At 39.1% G+C, this 15,547-nt stretch overlaps 1 protein-coding gene across 2 annotated transcripts in view; it reads right to left on the bottom strand.

Moving 5' to 3' along the window:
* LOC126412774 (UHRF1-binding protein 1) overlaps window positions 1-15,547 on the bottom strand; it is a 443,324-nt gene that overhangs the window by 39,480 nt on the left and 388,297 nt on the right. For both annotated transcript variants that reach the window (XM_050082538.1, XM_050082539.1), the window contains one exon: window positions 7,377-7,566. In XM_050082538.1, the coding sequence (XP_049938495.1) occupies window positions 7,377-7,566 (190 nt within the window). The remainder of the gene's footprint in view (window positions 1-7,376; window positions 7,567-15,547) is intronic.

The raw sequence follows: 15,547 nt of genomic DNA, 5'->3' as shown, positions 1-15,547 counted from the left end.
TATGAACTGTTCTACTGTGTACATATCTATCCAGTGCATGGTCAACTATCCTTTAAACTTGAGCCATAGTTGATAGACGCTCTCCTGCCCTGTGTTGAAAGTTTCAAGCTCCTCACTGAGATATGACATTACTGATTTTGTATCTAGTTTACTGAACTAGTGAACATTATATATATATATATATATATATATATATAAAAAAACAAAGATGATGTGACTTACCAAACGAAAGCGCTGGCATGTCGATGGACACACAAACAAACACAAACAAAATTTTGTGTGTATGTTTGTGTGTCTATCGACATGCCAGCGCTTTCGTTTGGCAAGTCACATCATCTTTGTTTTTAGATATATTTTTCCCACGTGGAATGTTTCCCATAAAAAAACAAAGATGATGTGACTTACCAAACGAAAGTGCTGGCAGGTCGATAGACACAAAACAAACACAAACATACACACAAAATTCAAGCTTTCGCAACCAACGGTTGCTTCATCAGGAAAGATGGAAGGTGAGGGAAAGATGAAATGATGTGGGTTTTAAGGGAGAGGGTAAGGAGTCATTCCAATCCCGGGAGCAGAAAGACTTACCTTAGGGGGAAAAAAGGACAGGTGTACACTCGCACACACACACATATCCATCCACACATACACAGAACATTTGTAAAGGCAAAGAGTTTGGGCAGAGACATCAGTCGAGGCGGAAGTACAGAGACAAAGATGTTGTTGAAAGACAGGTGAGGTATGAGCGGCGGCAAATTGAAATTAACGGAGATTGAGGCCTGGCGGATAACGAGAAGAGAGGATATACTGAAGGGCAAGTTCCCATCTCCAGAGTTCTGACAGGTTGGTGTTAGTGGGAAGTATCCAAATAACCTGGACGGTGTAACACTGTGCCAAGATGTGCTGGCCGTGCACCAAGGCATGTTTAGCCACAGGGTGATCCTCATTACCAACAAACACTGACTGCCTGTGTCCATTCATGCGAATGGACAGTTTGTTGCTGGTCATTGCCACATAGAAAGCTTCACAGTGTAGGCAGGTCAGTTGGTAAATCACGTGGGTGCTTTCACACGTGGCTCTGCATTTGATCGTGTACACCTTCCGGGTTACAGGACTGGAGTAGGTGGTGGTGGGAGGGTGTATGGGACAGGTTTTACATCGGGGGCAGTTACAAGGGTAGGAGCCAGAGGGTAGGGAAGGTGGTTTGGGGATTGCATAGGGATGAACTAAGAGGTTACGAAGGTTAGGTGGACGGTGGAAAGACACTCTTGGTGGAGTGGGGAGGATTTCATGAGAGATGGATCTCATTTCAGGGCAGGATTTGAGGAAGCCGTATCCCTGCTGGAGAGCCACATTCAGAGTCTGATCCAGTCCTGGAAAGTATCCTGTCACAGGTGGGGCACTTTTGGGGTTCTTCTGCGGGAGGTTTTGGGTTTGAGGAGATGAGGAAGTGGCTCTGGTTATTTGCTTCTGTACCAGGTCGGGAGGGTAGTTGCGAGATGCGAAAGCTGTTTTCAGGTTGTTGGTGTAATGGTTCAGGGATTCCGGACTGGAGCAGATTCGTTTGCCACGAAGACCTAGGCTGTAGGGAAGGGACCGTTTGATGTGGAATGGGTGGCAGCTGTCATAATGGAGGTACTGTTGCTTGTTGGTGGGTTTGATGTGGATGGACATGTGAAGCTGGCCATTGGACAGGTGGAGGTCAACGTCAAGGAAAGTGGCATGGGATTTGGAGTAGGACCAGGTGAATCTGATGGAACTAAAGGAGTTGAGGTTGGAGAGGAAATTCTGGAGTTCTTCTTCACTGTGAGTCCAGATTATGAGGATGTCATCAATAAATCTGTACCAAACTTTGGGTTGGCAGGCCTGGGTAACCAAGAAGGCTTCCTCTAAGCGACCCGTGAATAGGTTGGCGTACAAGGGGGCCATCCTGATACCCATGGCTGTATCAGTATGATGGGTGATAGAATGACCCAATTATTATTTTATGCCCACCCTTGATACTGAGTCTTTCCCAAACAGTCTCACATGCAGCTTCAATTTCTATCTTGGTGGACTTCAGTTTCTTGTCTACTGTGACAAATACACCACCTCAATTTCCCATCTGCCTATTCTTTTGATATACAATCAAATTTCCCCCCAAAATATCACTGCTATTAATTTTAGGTTTCAACCAGCTTTGTCTGTCTAGCATTATGTGAGCTTCACTGCTTTTCAGTAGTATTTCAAACTCTGGCACTTCGTTGTGAATGCTTTGGCACTTAACCATTAGCATTTTAATACTATCACCCATGGGAGACACTTCTTTTGATCTTACACTGATACTTCTGAGTTTTCTACAGCTATCATTATCTGGACTACATTGAGAGTCGCCTAATCTAAGAATCCTTGTGTGCACCCTCCACAAAGTCAGCTACCTTAGTAGCAGCCACTGGTAGGTAGTGCACACCCATTTAGGGGGACCCTATTGTTCTTAACCCTATGGTGTAAGTCCAGCAAGTTGCCTAGCTTGTCACAGAACATTCAAAGTCTCTGGTTCAGTTCTTCCACTTGACTCAGAACCAAATGGCCATGATCAGTTCTGGGGACAGTGCTGAAAATTGAGAGTTTCATTGAAGCACCACGTATGTCAGTGGAGAAACGGAGATTACGATCATAATCTCATTATAGCAATTATGGTTATGAAAGTTAAAAAATCATTATCGTATTTTACAGACTATAAGACACTATGGACTATAAAACACACCTTAATTTTATTGTTGTCCTCTTTATATATAAGATGGTCTATACTGTCATTGAGAGTGTTACTTATGGCATACTTCTTGAAAGGTTTAACAATAATGTCTTCTCTCACTCTAAACCATGACCCTTTTACCCACTGAAAAACTTGTTTGATTGTAGGTCATTTTAAAGCTCCCTTTGGCGAGAATTCATGTTGGATTCCATCCACCATCCATTTGATCCATTCTCTCTCGTGTACATCTTATATGGTTCATCTATCGAGACATGAAGGGGTTGTAATTGTAAAGTAAGTCCTCCCAGAATAACAGTAAACTCTCTATTTCCCTGTCCCAATTTCTCTTTCACAGAATTTTTCAAATTACTACTAAAATAGTCTACCACAAGAAGAGAACTCTTCTTCAATAAAGCACCTTTTCCTCTCTCCCACACCCTATTAATCCATAATTCCATACCAATTTTGTCCATCCAACCCTTGTCATGTATGTGAACAACGTAATTTGGCAGTATTTCAGAAGGTTTCGCCATTGTTTTGTGGTTGAAAATGATCACTGGATTAAGTTTAGTACTGTCGGCACAACATGAAAAGGACAACAGTGCAGTGCATCTTTTCATGTCCACTTGTTTTTATAATTACAGTTTAGCACCATGCATGGCAAAAGTTCTGTTACTCAGCACATCAAATGTCAGACGAGTTTCGTCTGTATCTGCCATTTGGCTTAATTCCACACTGGTTTTCTTCTGAAGCTGAGGAATAAAGCAATGGAAAGACAATATTTTCTCTTCACACTCTTGTGGCATTTTCTGAATATTTTCTCTTCATACTCTTGTGGCATTTTCTGAGATACTTCAGTTTCGGGTTGCATGCTAAGTCCATGATGCTTCATAAAGCTGTTGCCCCAACCAACTCTGCTCTTAAAGTCTGTTAAGTTTCACTGTAGTGCTAGCGTACGAGTGTGTATTTGAATCATTTTTGTATTGATTCCAATGCCATTTTGACGGCGTCCTTGAATCGATTTCAATATGTCATCATCTAGTTTTGGGCATTTTGCATTCAGACCTCTATTTGCACTTTTTGTCTTCCTAATTTTTTTTAGTTGTCTTTTACGAACTTGCCAATTGCAAATTGCTTTTTCTGTTGGTAGGGGGGGAGGGGGGTGTCAAAATACCACTCAGCTGCTCTGTCTCCACGTTCTTCTGAACATGCTATTACTTTCAATTAATTGCCCGCATCATATGAATACCTTTTACTTTTTCCATTATGAAACTAGCTACTAACAAAAATACTGTACCATTACTGACAATGCAAATTACTTTCAATTCAGGTTCACTGGCACTGTATACAGCAGTGAAGCATCGTAGGCTAGACAGTGTTCTGGGGTTTTGACGACATACTTCGATGAAATATACTTTGAGCATCAGTGTACTTGAAATGTACAACTACAACAGTGTCAGCAAGCTTGTGAATACCTGCAACTCATGTTCATCGCATCAGTGCACTGTTGCTGTCAGCTGAATCCAATGTTACCAGATAGACATAGGTTTCACACAGCACTGAATATATGGCCTTTTTTATATTATTTTTGTGTATAAGATGCACCAGAACTTTGGAGGCAATTTTTCTAAGAAAAAAAGATTGTCTTATAGTCTGTAAAACATACTAAGAAGGCTAGGAGAGTGTTCCTGCTAGAAAGAGCAGATAAATAGCTGTTAGCATCTCACTTAGATACTTACTTTCAGTAAAATGAATGTAGTGGAATTATGGGCAAAGTTGAAGCAGATTTTAAACTGTGGTCTGGAGAATTATGTGCCTAGTAAGTGGATTAAGGATGGAAAAGACCCACCATGGTTTAATAATGAGATTTGGAAACTGCTGAAAAAGCAGTGGCTGCTGTACTTTTGGTTCAAAAGGGAACATGCAAATGATGACAAACAAAGGTTAAGTGTTGAGATCCATGAATCTGTGAAACGATCTACGTCTGAGGCATACAAATACCACCAATGTCACACCTTAGCAAAAGATCTGGCAGAGAAACCACGAAAATTCTGGTACTATGTAAAATTGCTGAGTGGGTCTAACGCATCCATTCAGTCACTTGTTGACCAGTCCGGTGTGACAGTTAAACATAGCAAAACGAAAGCCGAAGTTTTAAATTTCATCTTCCAGAAATTGTTCACACAGGAGAATCATACAAGCATACTGTCATTTGTCCATCAGACAGACTCCCATACGGACGACGTAGTAATAGGTGTCCCTGGTGTAGAGAAACACATGGAGTGGAGAACAAATAAGTACTGTAGTAAATGATGACGTTGACAGCACTGTCAATGTCATCATTTACTGCTGCATTTTAAACATAAGTTTAAGTACTAGGGTACAACCAGTTTAATCTTCAGAGTTATCAGCCAACTTTAAATGCAATCTTTAATGTTGTCAGCCAACTTTAAAATGAATATTCTAATGATGCCTTTATTCATTTGAAGAATGAAACCAGTAAATAAAAAATAAAAACTGTGACTTGTGGCTGTTTTCAAAAAAATCTTAATGACAGATTCTGCACAGGAGACAGTATTCACAGGTGAGGATTGTACTTGAGGTACCTCTGGTACCGGTATCACAGGTTACACGATTCTCAGGAGCTCTTCCAACACATCAATTCGCAGCAGCAGCTCTCAGTTTTTGGCAGTAGCCAAGGTGATTTCCAGCTGCTTACGAACATCAATGAACTCATCCCATGTTTGAAAACAGCATTCACAGTGGTGCTGCATTTTGGCTGGTGCAATGTATTACAGGTAGTAAATAAATAACTTTAAGCCCACTGATTATCTTTTAATCTGTTAGTCAGAAAGTTGCTAATTCCCTATTAGAATTGAAGCAAATACACAAAGCAAGATTTCTATTAAGGCCACACAGAAACCTGTGCTAAAAATTAATAGTTTCCTAAATCAGTTTGAGGTTAACTATAGTCTGCTAACAGAGTTGAAAACAGAGTTAATTTGTTATTAATGTAGATAACATATAAGGCTACAACTCTTTTTATGGGAAAACTAGATGTAACACAATATGTTACTTAGAATATCTGATACAGTAACTAAATCACAAATGCCAATTTATTACAAATTATTCATAGATTATGCAAAGGGTATAACTGCTCCCAAAAAAAAAAAAAAAAAAAAAAGACACACATCTTTATTTGCACTTATATACAATGAAATTCAGGAGTGGTGTAGTCTTTGCCATTAACTGTGAACCACAAATGCTGATTTGCCATGAAATAAATTATGTAACCAAAACACTCATAATGGTAAAATATAGTTTCATAATCATCCAAAAATTCTCAAAAATAAACTATTTCTCCTGTAATTATACAATGAAGTTAGAGAATGACGGCTTGAATGAGGATAGGCCTGTTCTCAAAAATTTTAAAAGAGCACACTCAAGTTTAAGCCTACAACTGACGATAACACTACGAGTTTACTGCAGCACTTACGAATGTTTTTAAATTTGACAATGTGTCACAATACAAACAGGTACTGATGCAATCAAATGAAAGATTATGCAGAAGCAACATGAATAGTAAGATATGCAATTCTAGAACTTCAAATTGGCACATGAATCTTGTAAATGTGGTCTCACACAAAGGAAAATTCTGAAGTTGACTTTTATATAGAAACAAATGTGCCTATTGCACGGATTTTTCACTTAGATGTTTCTGTGGACACTTCTACACTGGTGTACCAAAGAAGAACACTGCAGTATGAATTTATCTAGGTCAAAATCATTAAATGTGCAGCACCAACAAAACACATCATCTGCCTGTTGCAGCAAACATTAACTTGTGAATGTCCCACTCACTAGAGAGAATTTCCAAGTACTACATTAACATGTTCCACCGAATTCTTCATCCAGGGCTTATCATATCACTCAAAGAGCGACACAATATGTATATTGTGAGGAACATTCTCAACAATGTGCCTGATGTCATCCTCAAATGTATAAATTAGGTTTATGGTCCAAACTGCACACCTCACTATTATTAAGTGATCTTCTTTTCCAAGATTCTTCCCTAATGAGCTTAAATCACAGGTGATATCACTGGCTTTAAATACTTGTTACCTGGTAATCCCTTCCAAAACAGTTGGAAGGAGAGGGAAAGACAAAAGGATGTGGGTTTTAAGGGAGAGGGTAAGGAGTCATTCCAATCCCGGGAGCAGAAAGACTTACCTTAGGGGGAAAAAATGACAGGTATACACACACACACACACACACACACACACACACACACACACATCCATCCGCACATACACAGTCACAAGCAGACATATAGGTTACTACAAACAATTACAAGTGGCATGTTTGGTGTACATTAGCCTGCATAAAAGCAGATCCATCAGAATATGAGCCACACTGGATTGAAACTAGGTACAGGACCTCAAATGAAGAAAACAAAGAGGCTGGCTATGGTTTTCTTCCAGTTTATGCTATTTTACCTGAACTAGCACTTGAGAAAATCAGAACCATAAGGGCTGAAAATCCAGGATAACTATTAAATCCCTATTATTTCTAGCACAGATCAGTATACAAGATAATTTAACACCAACAACAAACATCAAATTTTAATTAGAATACTACTCACCAATGTTAGTATTGACACTCTTGCTCATTCCTGAAATATCACTTCTTGATTCCACAGTCAAAACTCTGTTGCTGTCATTTTTTAATAATATATCAACTATCTTTAAGTTCACTGGAACAGGGCTGGGAGAAGTTATGCTAGAAGGCGGGCGATCATCATTCAATTGAAATTTTACATTCTGCACACCAAACTGATAAGTGAAAGATACAGAAAAATCAAATAGTTAAACACTGAAACATGTACAAATTTATCATAGAAATGTTTAATATGTAATGTTTCTTAAAAAGTCAGATTAGCCTATCAGTCAAATAAAGCAAAAAACAATTTAAAATTCCTGAAGCAATTTTTAGGAAATGTTGGTGTATTATGCAGAGCGTCCCACACGAATAAATACATTTACGATTTGCTTAACACATACCTATGTAATAATTCCTAGATATAAAACGTTAATTATGTCTTTGTGATAATTAACAATACGCAACTAAATTAGAGGCACTATGCAATCTGAGTTCCACCAAAAGCTCATTCTCCTCACACTTTACACGCTACATGACCAAATGAGATTTATCACAAAAGCACATCTAGAAACTGCAATATTTCCTCTTTAATATTTAAATGTGCCACATTAACTTGTTTTCTTTTTACTTGTATCAAATGAATATGAATATTAAATCGAGATGGCTAATAAGTCATGAGACAATTTTGCTAGCCAATACTTACCTTCAGGAGGCGAAAGTACTGCCAAAACAGACATGTAAAAGTAAATGTGATACACCTCCTAGCTTTCAGAAATAATAGTTTGTTCTCCAAGGAATGGGGAATGTTAAAAAGGAAGGACAAGTCACTTCGACTTGAGAGCTTTATCTGTGGTGACGACCAGGATAGAGGAGCAGGAAATGGGAGGCACCAGAGAGAGCATCTAATGTTAGAATGGTAAGCACTGAGGCATTTTCAGTTCAGAGGTGATAAGAACAGATTGAGAAGATAGGTGGAGGGGGGAACATGGTTAATCAAGTTGCTCTACATTTGATACTGTGCTGTTTATGGATGGTGAACATAGAGTAAGTGGTTGTGGGTGGGTGCGTGGGGCAAGTTATAGCAGGGACCCATTACAGGTGTAGGAACAATGGTTAGGGGTAATGGTTTGAGAATATCTCATATGGTTTCACAAGGTTATTACTGAGGTAAGGAGTGTGACAGACAGTGACAGTGGGTGATGTGGTGAGGATATCGAGGAGATTACATCTCATTTCAAGGCTTGACGAAAAATTTATAGTATTGGCAGAGTAAAACACTGAAGTATTGAAGACTAGGGTGGTTCTGTGTGACATGAGGGGTGTTTTTGAGTTCCTTGGATGTGGGATCTGTATTCGACAGAGTGTGGGAGGAGATTCTGCTCAGGAGATTCGTTGAAGAAGTTATGGGTAAGTTGGCTAGGATGACAACAGAGGAAGTTTCAGGAAGACTTTGAGATGGTCATTGGAAGAGGTAGTGTTCTAGGGCTGAGAGATCAAACGAATGCCAGATGTTTGCATAAATGTGAGGTCACTTGAACAGTGTTTAGGGGGGTTCGAGAAGTGAATGGATTTGAGATTACTGGTGTCTTTTTTGTAGATGAGAGGCTCTTTGATGCGGGTTGGATGTGTTGGTCAACCAGTCCTGACATGCATTCAATGGGGGCTTTCTAGACAGCTACTATTTGTGTATTTTGGGAAGTACGTAGAGAGAAGGGGTGTCGAGATAAGAAGAGGTGAGCAGTTCCACGGAAGCAGATGTGAAGGACCTAAGGTTAGTAGGATTTTCAGTGGCTCAGTTTGGATGAAAGGAATGGGGTGATACGGACCAATTTCGTATGCTGGGATGTCCAGGATCTGACAATGCCCCTCTGTCACATACTCCTCACAATCAAGCATCACAGTAGTCGAGCTCTTGTATGCAGGGAGGAGGATGACAGTGTTTTCTGCTTTCAGGCCGGTGACAGCTTGGGACTTTGCTCAAGTAAGGTTTGGGGTTTTGGTGATATTTTTCAGGAAAGATTGAGAGGGAATGCAGAAAGTGAGGAATTCTTGGAATATCGGGAGGATGGTTTTAGGAAAGAGGAGGAGGAGAATTTGGGATTTCGGCTGGAACTTTTTCAGGCAGGTTTGGTACTCACTCTGTTGGTAGTGGTTTGGGACTGGATGGTAAATTGGTATTTGCAGTTGAGATTTTGGGTAAATCAGAAGAGATCTTTGCTAGGGTAGGGTGGTTAATTTGAGAATGGGGCTGAAGGTTAGGCTTGTAGAAAGAATGGATGTCTCAAGACCAGAGAGGGATCTGGCAGATATGTTAAGGATTGAATGGAAGCCAAGGTTGTGAGGTATTTGAATATGATTAGGGTTATCATTAGGCTTGGGTAGGAGTAGCTATGGGTTTGGAAGGTTAAGTAAGGAGGCCTTTTCTGTAAAAACCAAAAAGCAACTTTTTAAAGGATTTTCTATCTTTTTTTACGTATGATTATGAACCAAAGCATATATAAGAGTACACGTCGCCCTGTCATAAGCTTAGCTTAACAATAAATTATGGGCCATGCTCAAAACTACAAGCTAGAAACTACACACTTAAACACTGAAAAATATTTAAGAAGCAAATTTTATCACACTGTGGAAGATATTATAAACGAGGAAGACAAGTACTCGATATTATTTTTTTCTTCATATAATATCTGTGTTTCTTTTAATGGATTCACGTGTACAACCATATTTATAAACTACAGAAGCAAATATTGGCAAATACTTAAAAAGGAAATGTTATTACAGTGTGGAAAATTGTAAGAAAGAGGGAGACATGTAACACCAATTCAGCTTTTTACATTGTAATACATATCTCTCTCTCTCTCTCTCTCTCTCTCTCTCTCGTGTGGTGTGTATGTGTGTGTGTGTGTGTGTGTGTGTGTGTGTGTGTACACTATATGATCAAAAGTATCCAACACTGCCAAAAACAAATTTTTTCATATTAGGTGCACTGTGCTGCCACCTACTGCCAGGTACTCCATATCAGCGACCTCAGTAATCATTAGACATTGTGAGAGAGCAGAATGGGGCGCTACGAAGAACTCACGGACTTCAAACATGGTCAGGTGATTTGGTGTCACTTGTGCCATACGTCTGTATGCAAGTTTTCCACACTCCTAAACATCCGTAGGTGCACTGTTTCCAATGTCATGGTGAAGTGGAAACTTGAAGGGACATGTACAGCCAAAAGCATACACGCTGACCTCATCTGTTGACTGACAGAGACCACCAACAGTTGAAGAGGGTTGTAATATGTAATAGGCAGACATCTATTCAGACCACCACACAGGAATTCCAACCTGCATCAGGATCCACTGCAAGTACTATGACAGTTAGGCAGGAGGTGAAAGAACTTGCATGTCATGTTCGACCAGCTGCTCATAAGCCACGCATCATGCTGGTAAATGCCAAATGACGCCTCACTTGGTGTAAGGAACGTAAACATTGGATGATTGAAAAGAAGAAAAACATTGTGTGGCAGGGTGTGGGTATGGCGAATGCCTGGTGGATGTCATCTGTCAGTGTGTGTAGCGCCACAATAAAATTTGGAGGCAGTGGTGTACGGTGTGGCCATGTTTTTCATGGATGGGGCTTGCACACCTTGTTGCTTTGCATGGCACTATCACAGCACAGGACTACACTGATATTTTAAGCACCTTCTGGCTTCCCACTGTTGACGAGCAATTCAAGGATGGCGATTGCATCTTTCAACACGATTGAGCACTTGTTCATAATGCACACCTTGTGGCGGAGAGGTTACACAACAATAACATCCCTGTAATGGACTGGCTGCACATAGTCCTGACCTGAATCCTATAGAACACCTGGCATGCCAGGCCTCACTGACCGACATTGATACCTCTCCTCAGCACACCACTCTGTGAAGAATGGGCTGCCATTCCCAAAGATACCTTCCAGCACCTGATTGAATGTATGACTGCAAGAGTGGAAGGTGTCATCAAGGGTAAGGGTAGGCCAACACCACACTGAATTCCAGCATTACCAATGGAGGGCGCCACGAACTTCTAAGTCATTTTCAGCCAGGTGTCCGGATACTTTTGATCACATGGTATACTTATGTAGGCATACAACAGTGTTCATTGCCTGATCAATTTTTCCATCAAATAATTTTATATGACATCATATTATAATAAAAATTCTATTTTATTCTGTATCACTTTGTATTATTTGTGTGCATTAGCTTATGTTATGTATTTGTATGTTCCAATTCCTCGTCATGACTTCAAATAAATTTTACATGTACATTTTGACAAAACATCCTTACAATATTTATTTGCTACAGATGGATAACCACAGAAATAAATAAATACATGTTGGTAATTCATGGAACTCATGTAGCCTCCTCTTATTTAAAAAGCTGAGATTCTTATCCTGATATCACCGTACATTTATTCTTTTATGGGACGTGCAGTTGGGAACAAGAATTTCTTTGAAAAGCGACAGCAACATTCATTCACTGAACAAAAGATACAAGAAGTAGTATTATGCCATTGAAGAAGGTGTTCGGCACTCTGGACATACATTTGGAATATGTCTTCACAGGAGTTGATGACTCCTAGTGACAAACGAGATATTTCCAAATACAATTTAAGGCTCGTGTTCTGGAAAACTCCTCCTCACCCTTAGTAGGAATACTTTAAGTCTACTTATTGCATAATTGAAATTTGATCCACTGATCTGTGGGCAATATTGCTCATATATTTATGAGAAGATTTACTGGGTTACAGGACAAGGAAGTGTACAACACTAAACTTTAATAAGTAATGGCTTCCCTATTCTGACATACAGAAGTAAACTTGGACATTAAGACAAATGAAGAATACAGTCCACTGAATTTTTAAGGTAATTTAAATGATGTGCAGTAGCACTACTTAGTAAGAGTGAGACAATTTTTTTATTTATTTTTGTATTTTTTGTAATTTTTTTTTATATATAGCCTATTCAAAACACCCGTACACATGAGTGTGCGCGCGCGCGTGTGTGTGTGTGTATGTGTGTGTGTGTGTGTGTGTGTGTGTGTGTGTGTGTGATCAAATAAAGAACAATATTATAAGATAACATCTTAATATATATTACACAAATGAAAAAAAGGAGCAATGATGTATAAAATGGAAACAGCATATCAACTGAATGGAAGAAGATCGATTAATTAAACAAAAAGTCAATTATAAACTGAGCAGAAAGAGAGATGTAGCACAACCAGGAAACAGTGGCTTCAGTGAAGATGGACGAGGCTGTAACCACACTGCATGAAATGATAAAGAAAAAGAAGGAAGAGTACTTTAGCTGAGTAAGCCACCTTCCTGGATTTGAAATTTCACCTCCTCTGTACACACCAATCCTACCAATCACAATTACTTCACTTTGACAGCTGCCATCTCTGTACACCAAGTCTCTAACATACAGTATGGCCACCTGTGAAGATTATGTCTGTAATGATAAGTATTTACTCTCCCAGTATGGCAAAGAAACTGCACAGCCTTCACACAACAAATAACCCTCCTCGTCTTGTACAAAAGCAGATATCCCCACAAACCCTATACACACAACTGTGGACCAGTCACAAAGGAGCTCCTCCTTCATCATGTGAAACCATCCAAGCCTGTAAGAACTGATCTGTGTTCTCTGAATAGTTCTAACTGCCTCTCATCATGTCTTGAAATGAGAAATACTCTTCACATTATCCTTCACGCTTCCTGCTCAATAAACATCCCATTGCCCACCCAACTTACATAAAATCTGTCTCCATTCTTATACCATAACTGTTTCCAACCCCTGTCCTATAGTACATATTTGTGGACGACAGAGCTGCAAGACCTGCCTCACACATTTGTTCACTTCCTTCTATTCTTAGCCTGTCACTGGTATTTCCTACTCCAGTAGAAGCAGGACTACCTGACAAAGCAGCAACAAAATATATGATTTTCACTGCATCTTCTGAACAATGTTTTATATGGGTGGCCACAAACAAACCATATAATTGGATGAGTGGCTGCTGACAAACTGTGGTCATGGCTAAACTAGAACACCCAATTATGGAACTTGTTGCTCAACATAAAGCAGTTAATTGAGGAACTGTTTCCCAACCCAAGACATTTTGATCCTTAACCCACCTTCCCCACTGTTTCAGTTTTTCTTATTTGTGCAAGCGGAAATTCTCCTTGAAACTTATTCTTTGTTGCCACAACCCCTTCTTTGTTGCCACAACCCCTCATGTGTCACTCTTCTCTAGCCTGTTTCCTAACCCTCTCTTATTGCCATCCAATTTCACCCTACTGTTTCCAGCCAACAATTCTGCACTTCCTTTGTTCAGTTTCTTCTCCATGTACAGAGATGTGTCTTTCTTTGCTTGGCTCTTTTTCTTCATCTGTAAACTCCACTCATTAGTGTTTTTCCCCATCATACTATTCTCATATCCTGCATGGTGCCAGCCATTTCTCCAGAATATACAGATATGTTTCTTAACTGTTGCTCTTTCTATGCTTCAAATGCACCTTGCAATTCTCCACCACATACCCAGTTTAAGCCCTCAAATTTCCCCCCCATATCCTCTTTAAGACTCTCTCTCTCTCTCGCTCAAACACACACACACACACACACACACACACACACACACACACACTCATGTGTATGGGTGTTTTGAATAGGCTATATAAAAAAATAAAATTACAAAAAATACAAAAATAAATAAAAAAATTGTCTCACTCTCACTAAGTAGTGCAACTGCGTCTCCAATTATGAATGGGACTATGAGGTTTCTGGGCATTGTTGTCACAAACATGCCTTAAAAGGACATTTAAAGCTTAAACCACTTGTGCATTGTTACTTTATTACTTTATGCTAAGGAAGGCTGTCAGCATAGGAAGTTGCTTAACAAATTGAGGTACACCACAAAAGTGTCATTCAACCATTTGATTGCTATTGTAAGACACAAAATATTGAACACCTACTTCATATTGGTCACCTGTAGTCAACAACACCAGCTGATGACCATTACAAACAAATTATGGTTTGTAGATATCTCAAGACGAAAGTAAACAAGCTACTAACTCCCCTTTTGAAGGCAACTAGGATGGTTGGGTTGATCCAAAGAGTATGCAACCATCTCCACATGATCAGTTTGGCCTCCAGGAGGTCCATTATGATTAGTACAACCCCCTTACCCTCCCAAAACCCTGACACATCAAGAAAGTGGACAATGAAACACTTGGAATGGAATCTAGATAACCTTATCTGTTCCAGTCATCCTGACATGAGTTTCCTTTGGTTTTCCCAAATCATTTCAGGAAAATACCATGACTGTTGGCAGAAATCATCTACAACTGACAAGTTCTCTTTCAGTTATTAAAATTTGTAACACATACTAAATCCTATTGCTGATTGTTTATAAGTACTATGTTATTTTATGTTATTCTCATACTGGAATTTCATAATTAATCATTTTATTATTGTTTTGCTTTCATTCAATAAGTTATGGATGTGTTGTAATGTATTCTGTGCCACTGTGTCACTTAGATAAATGTCCATTTGAATAAAAATGAAATTTAAGGAGAATAAGGAAAAACTGTCTTTAGAAATGGGTAAATGAGGATGCAGGGAAAAAAGCAGTGATCAATATGAGCTGCCACGGCATCTTGAATTTATTGTTTTTCCTTTAAAAAATGTTGACTTTAATTTGATAACATATATGGTAATTCCTGTTGAGAAAATAGAAATTAAATGGAAAAAGTCAGTTTATTAGGGAATGTCGATAGTAGATCCTCAGAAATAGAATAATTTGGAAATGTTATAGGAACTGGATGACAATATAACTTGATTTTAACAACACTTTGCTCTAATGTGTTGGCATGTTTCTAAATTAATGAACTGGTATGAAGGAGAAGTAGGTGTAAGGGGATATTATCTGAACCATTTATGATTTGTGGACGCTACTGTGTGTTTTTAACTTTTTAATTTTATTTTTGCTTCAATTGTAAAAGAACTACAACAAGATAAAACTCAGTAGAACAAGTATTAGGGGTATGAGTGCAAATTAACAGCAGTAAACCAAAATGATGGCTAGTACATATATTCGAGCAAGACAGTGAGGAATAAGAG

This window comes from Schistocerca serialis, chromosome 7 (assembly GCF_023864345.2).
Source record: "Schistocerca serialis cubense isolate TAMUIC-IGC-003099 chromosome 7, iqSchSeri2.2, whole genome shotgun sequence".
NCBI classification, from domain to species: domain Eukaryota; kingdom Metazoa; phylum Arthropoda; class Insecta; order Orthoptera; family Acrididae; genus Schistocerca; species Schistocerca serialis.
Note: the sequence above shows the minus strand (reverse complement) of the source record. Positions and strands in the feature narration are given on the sequence as shown.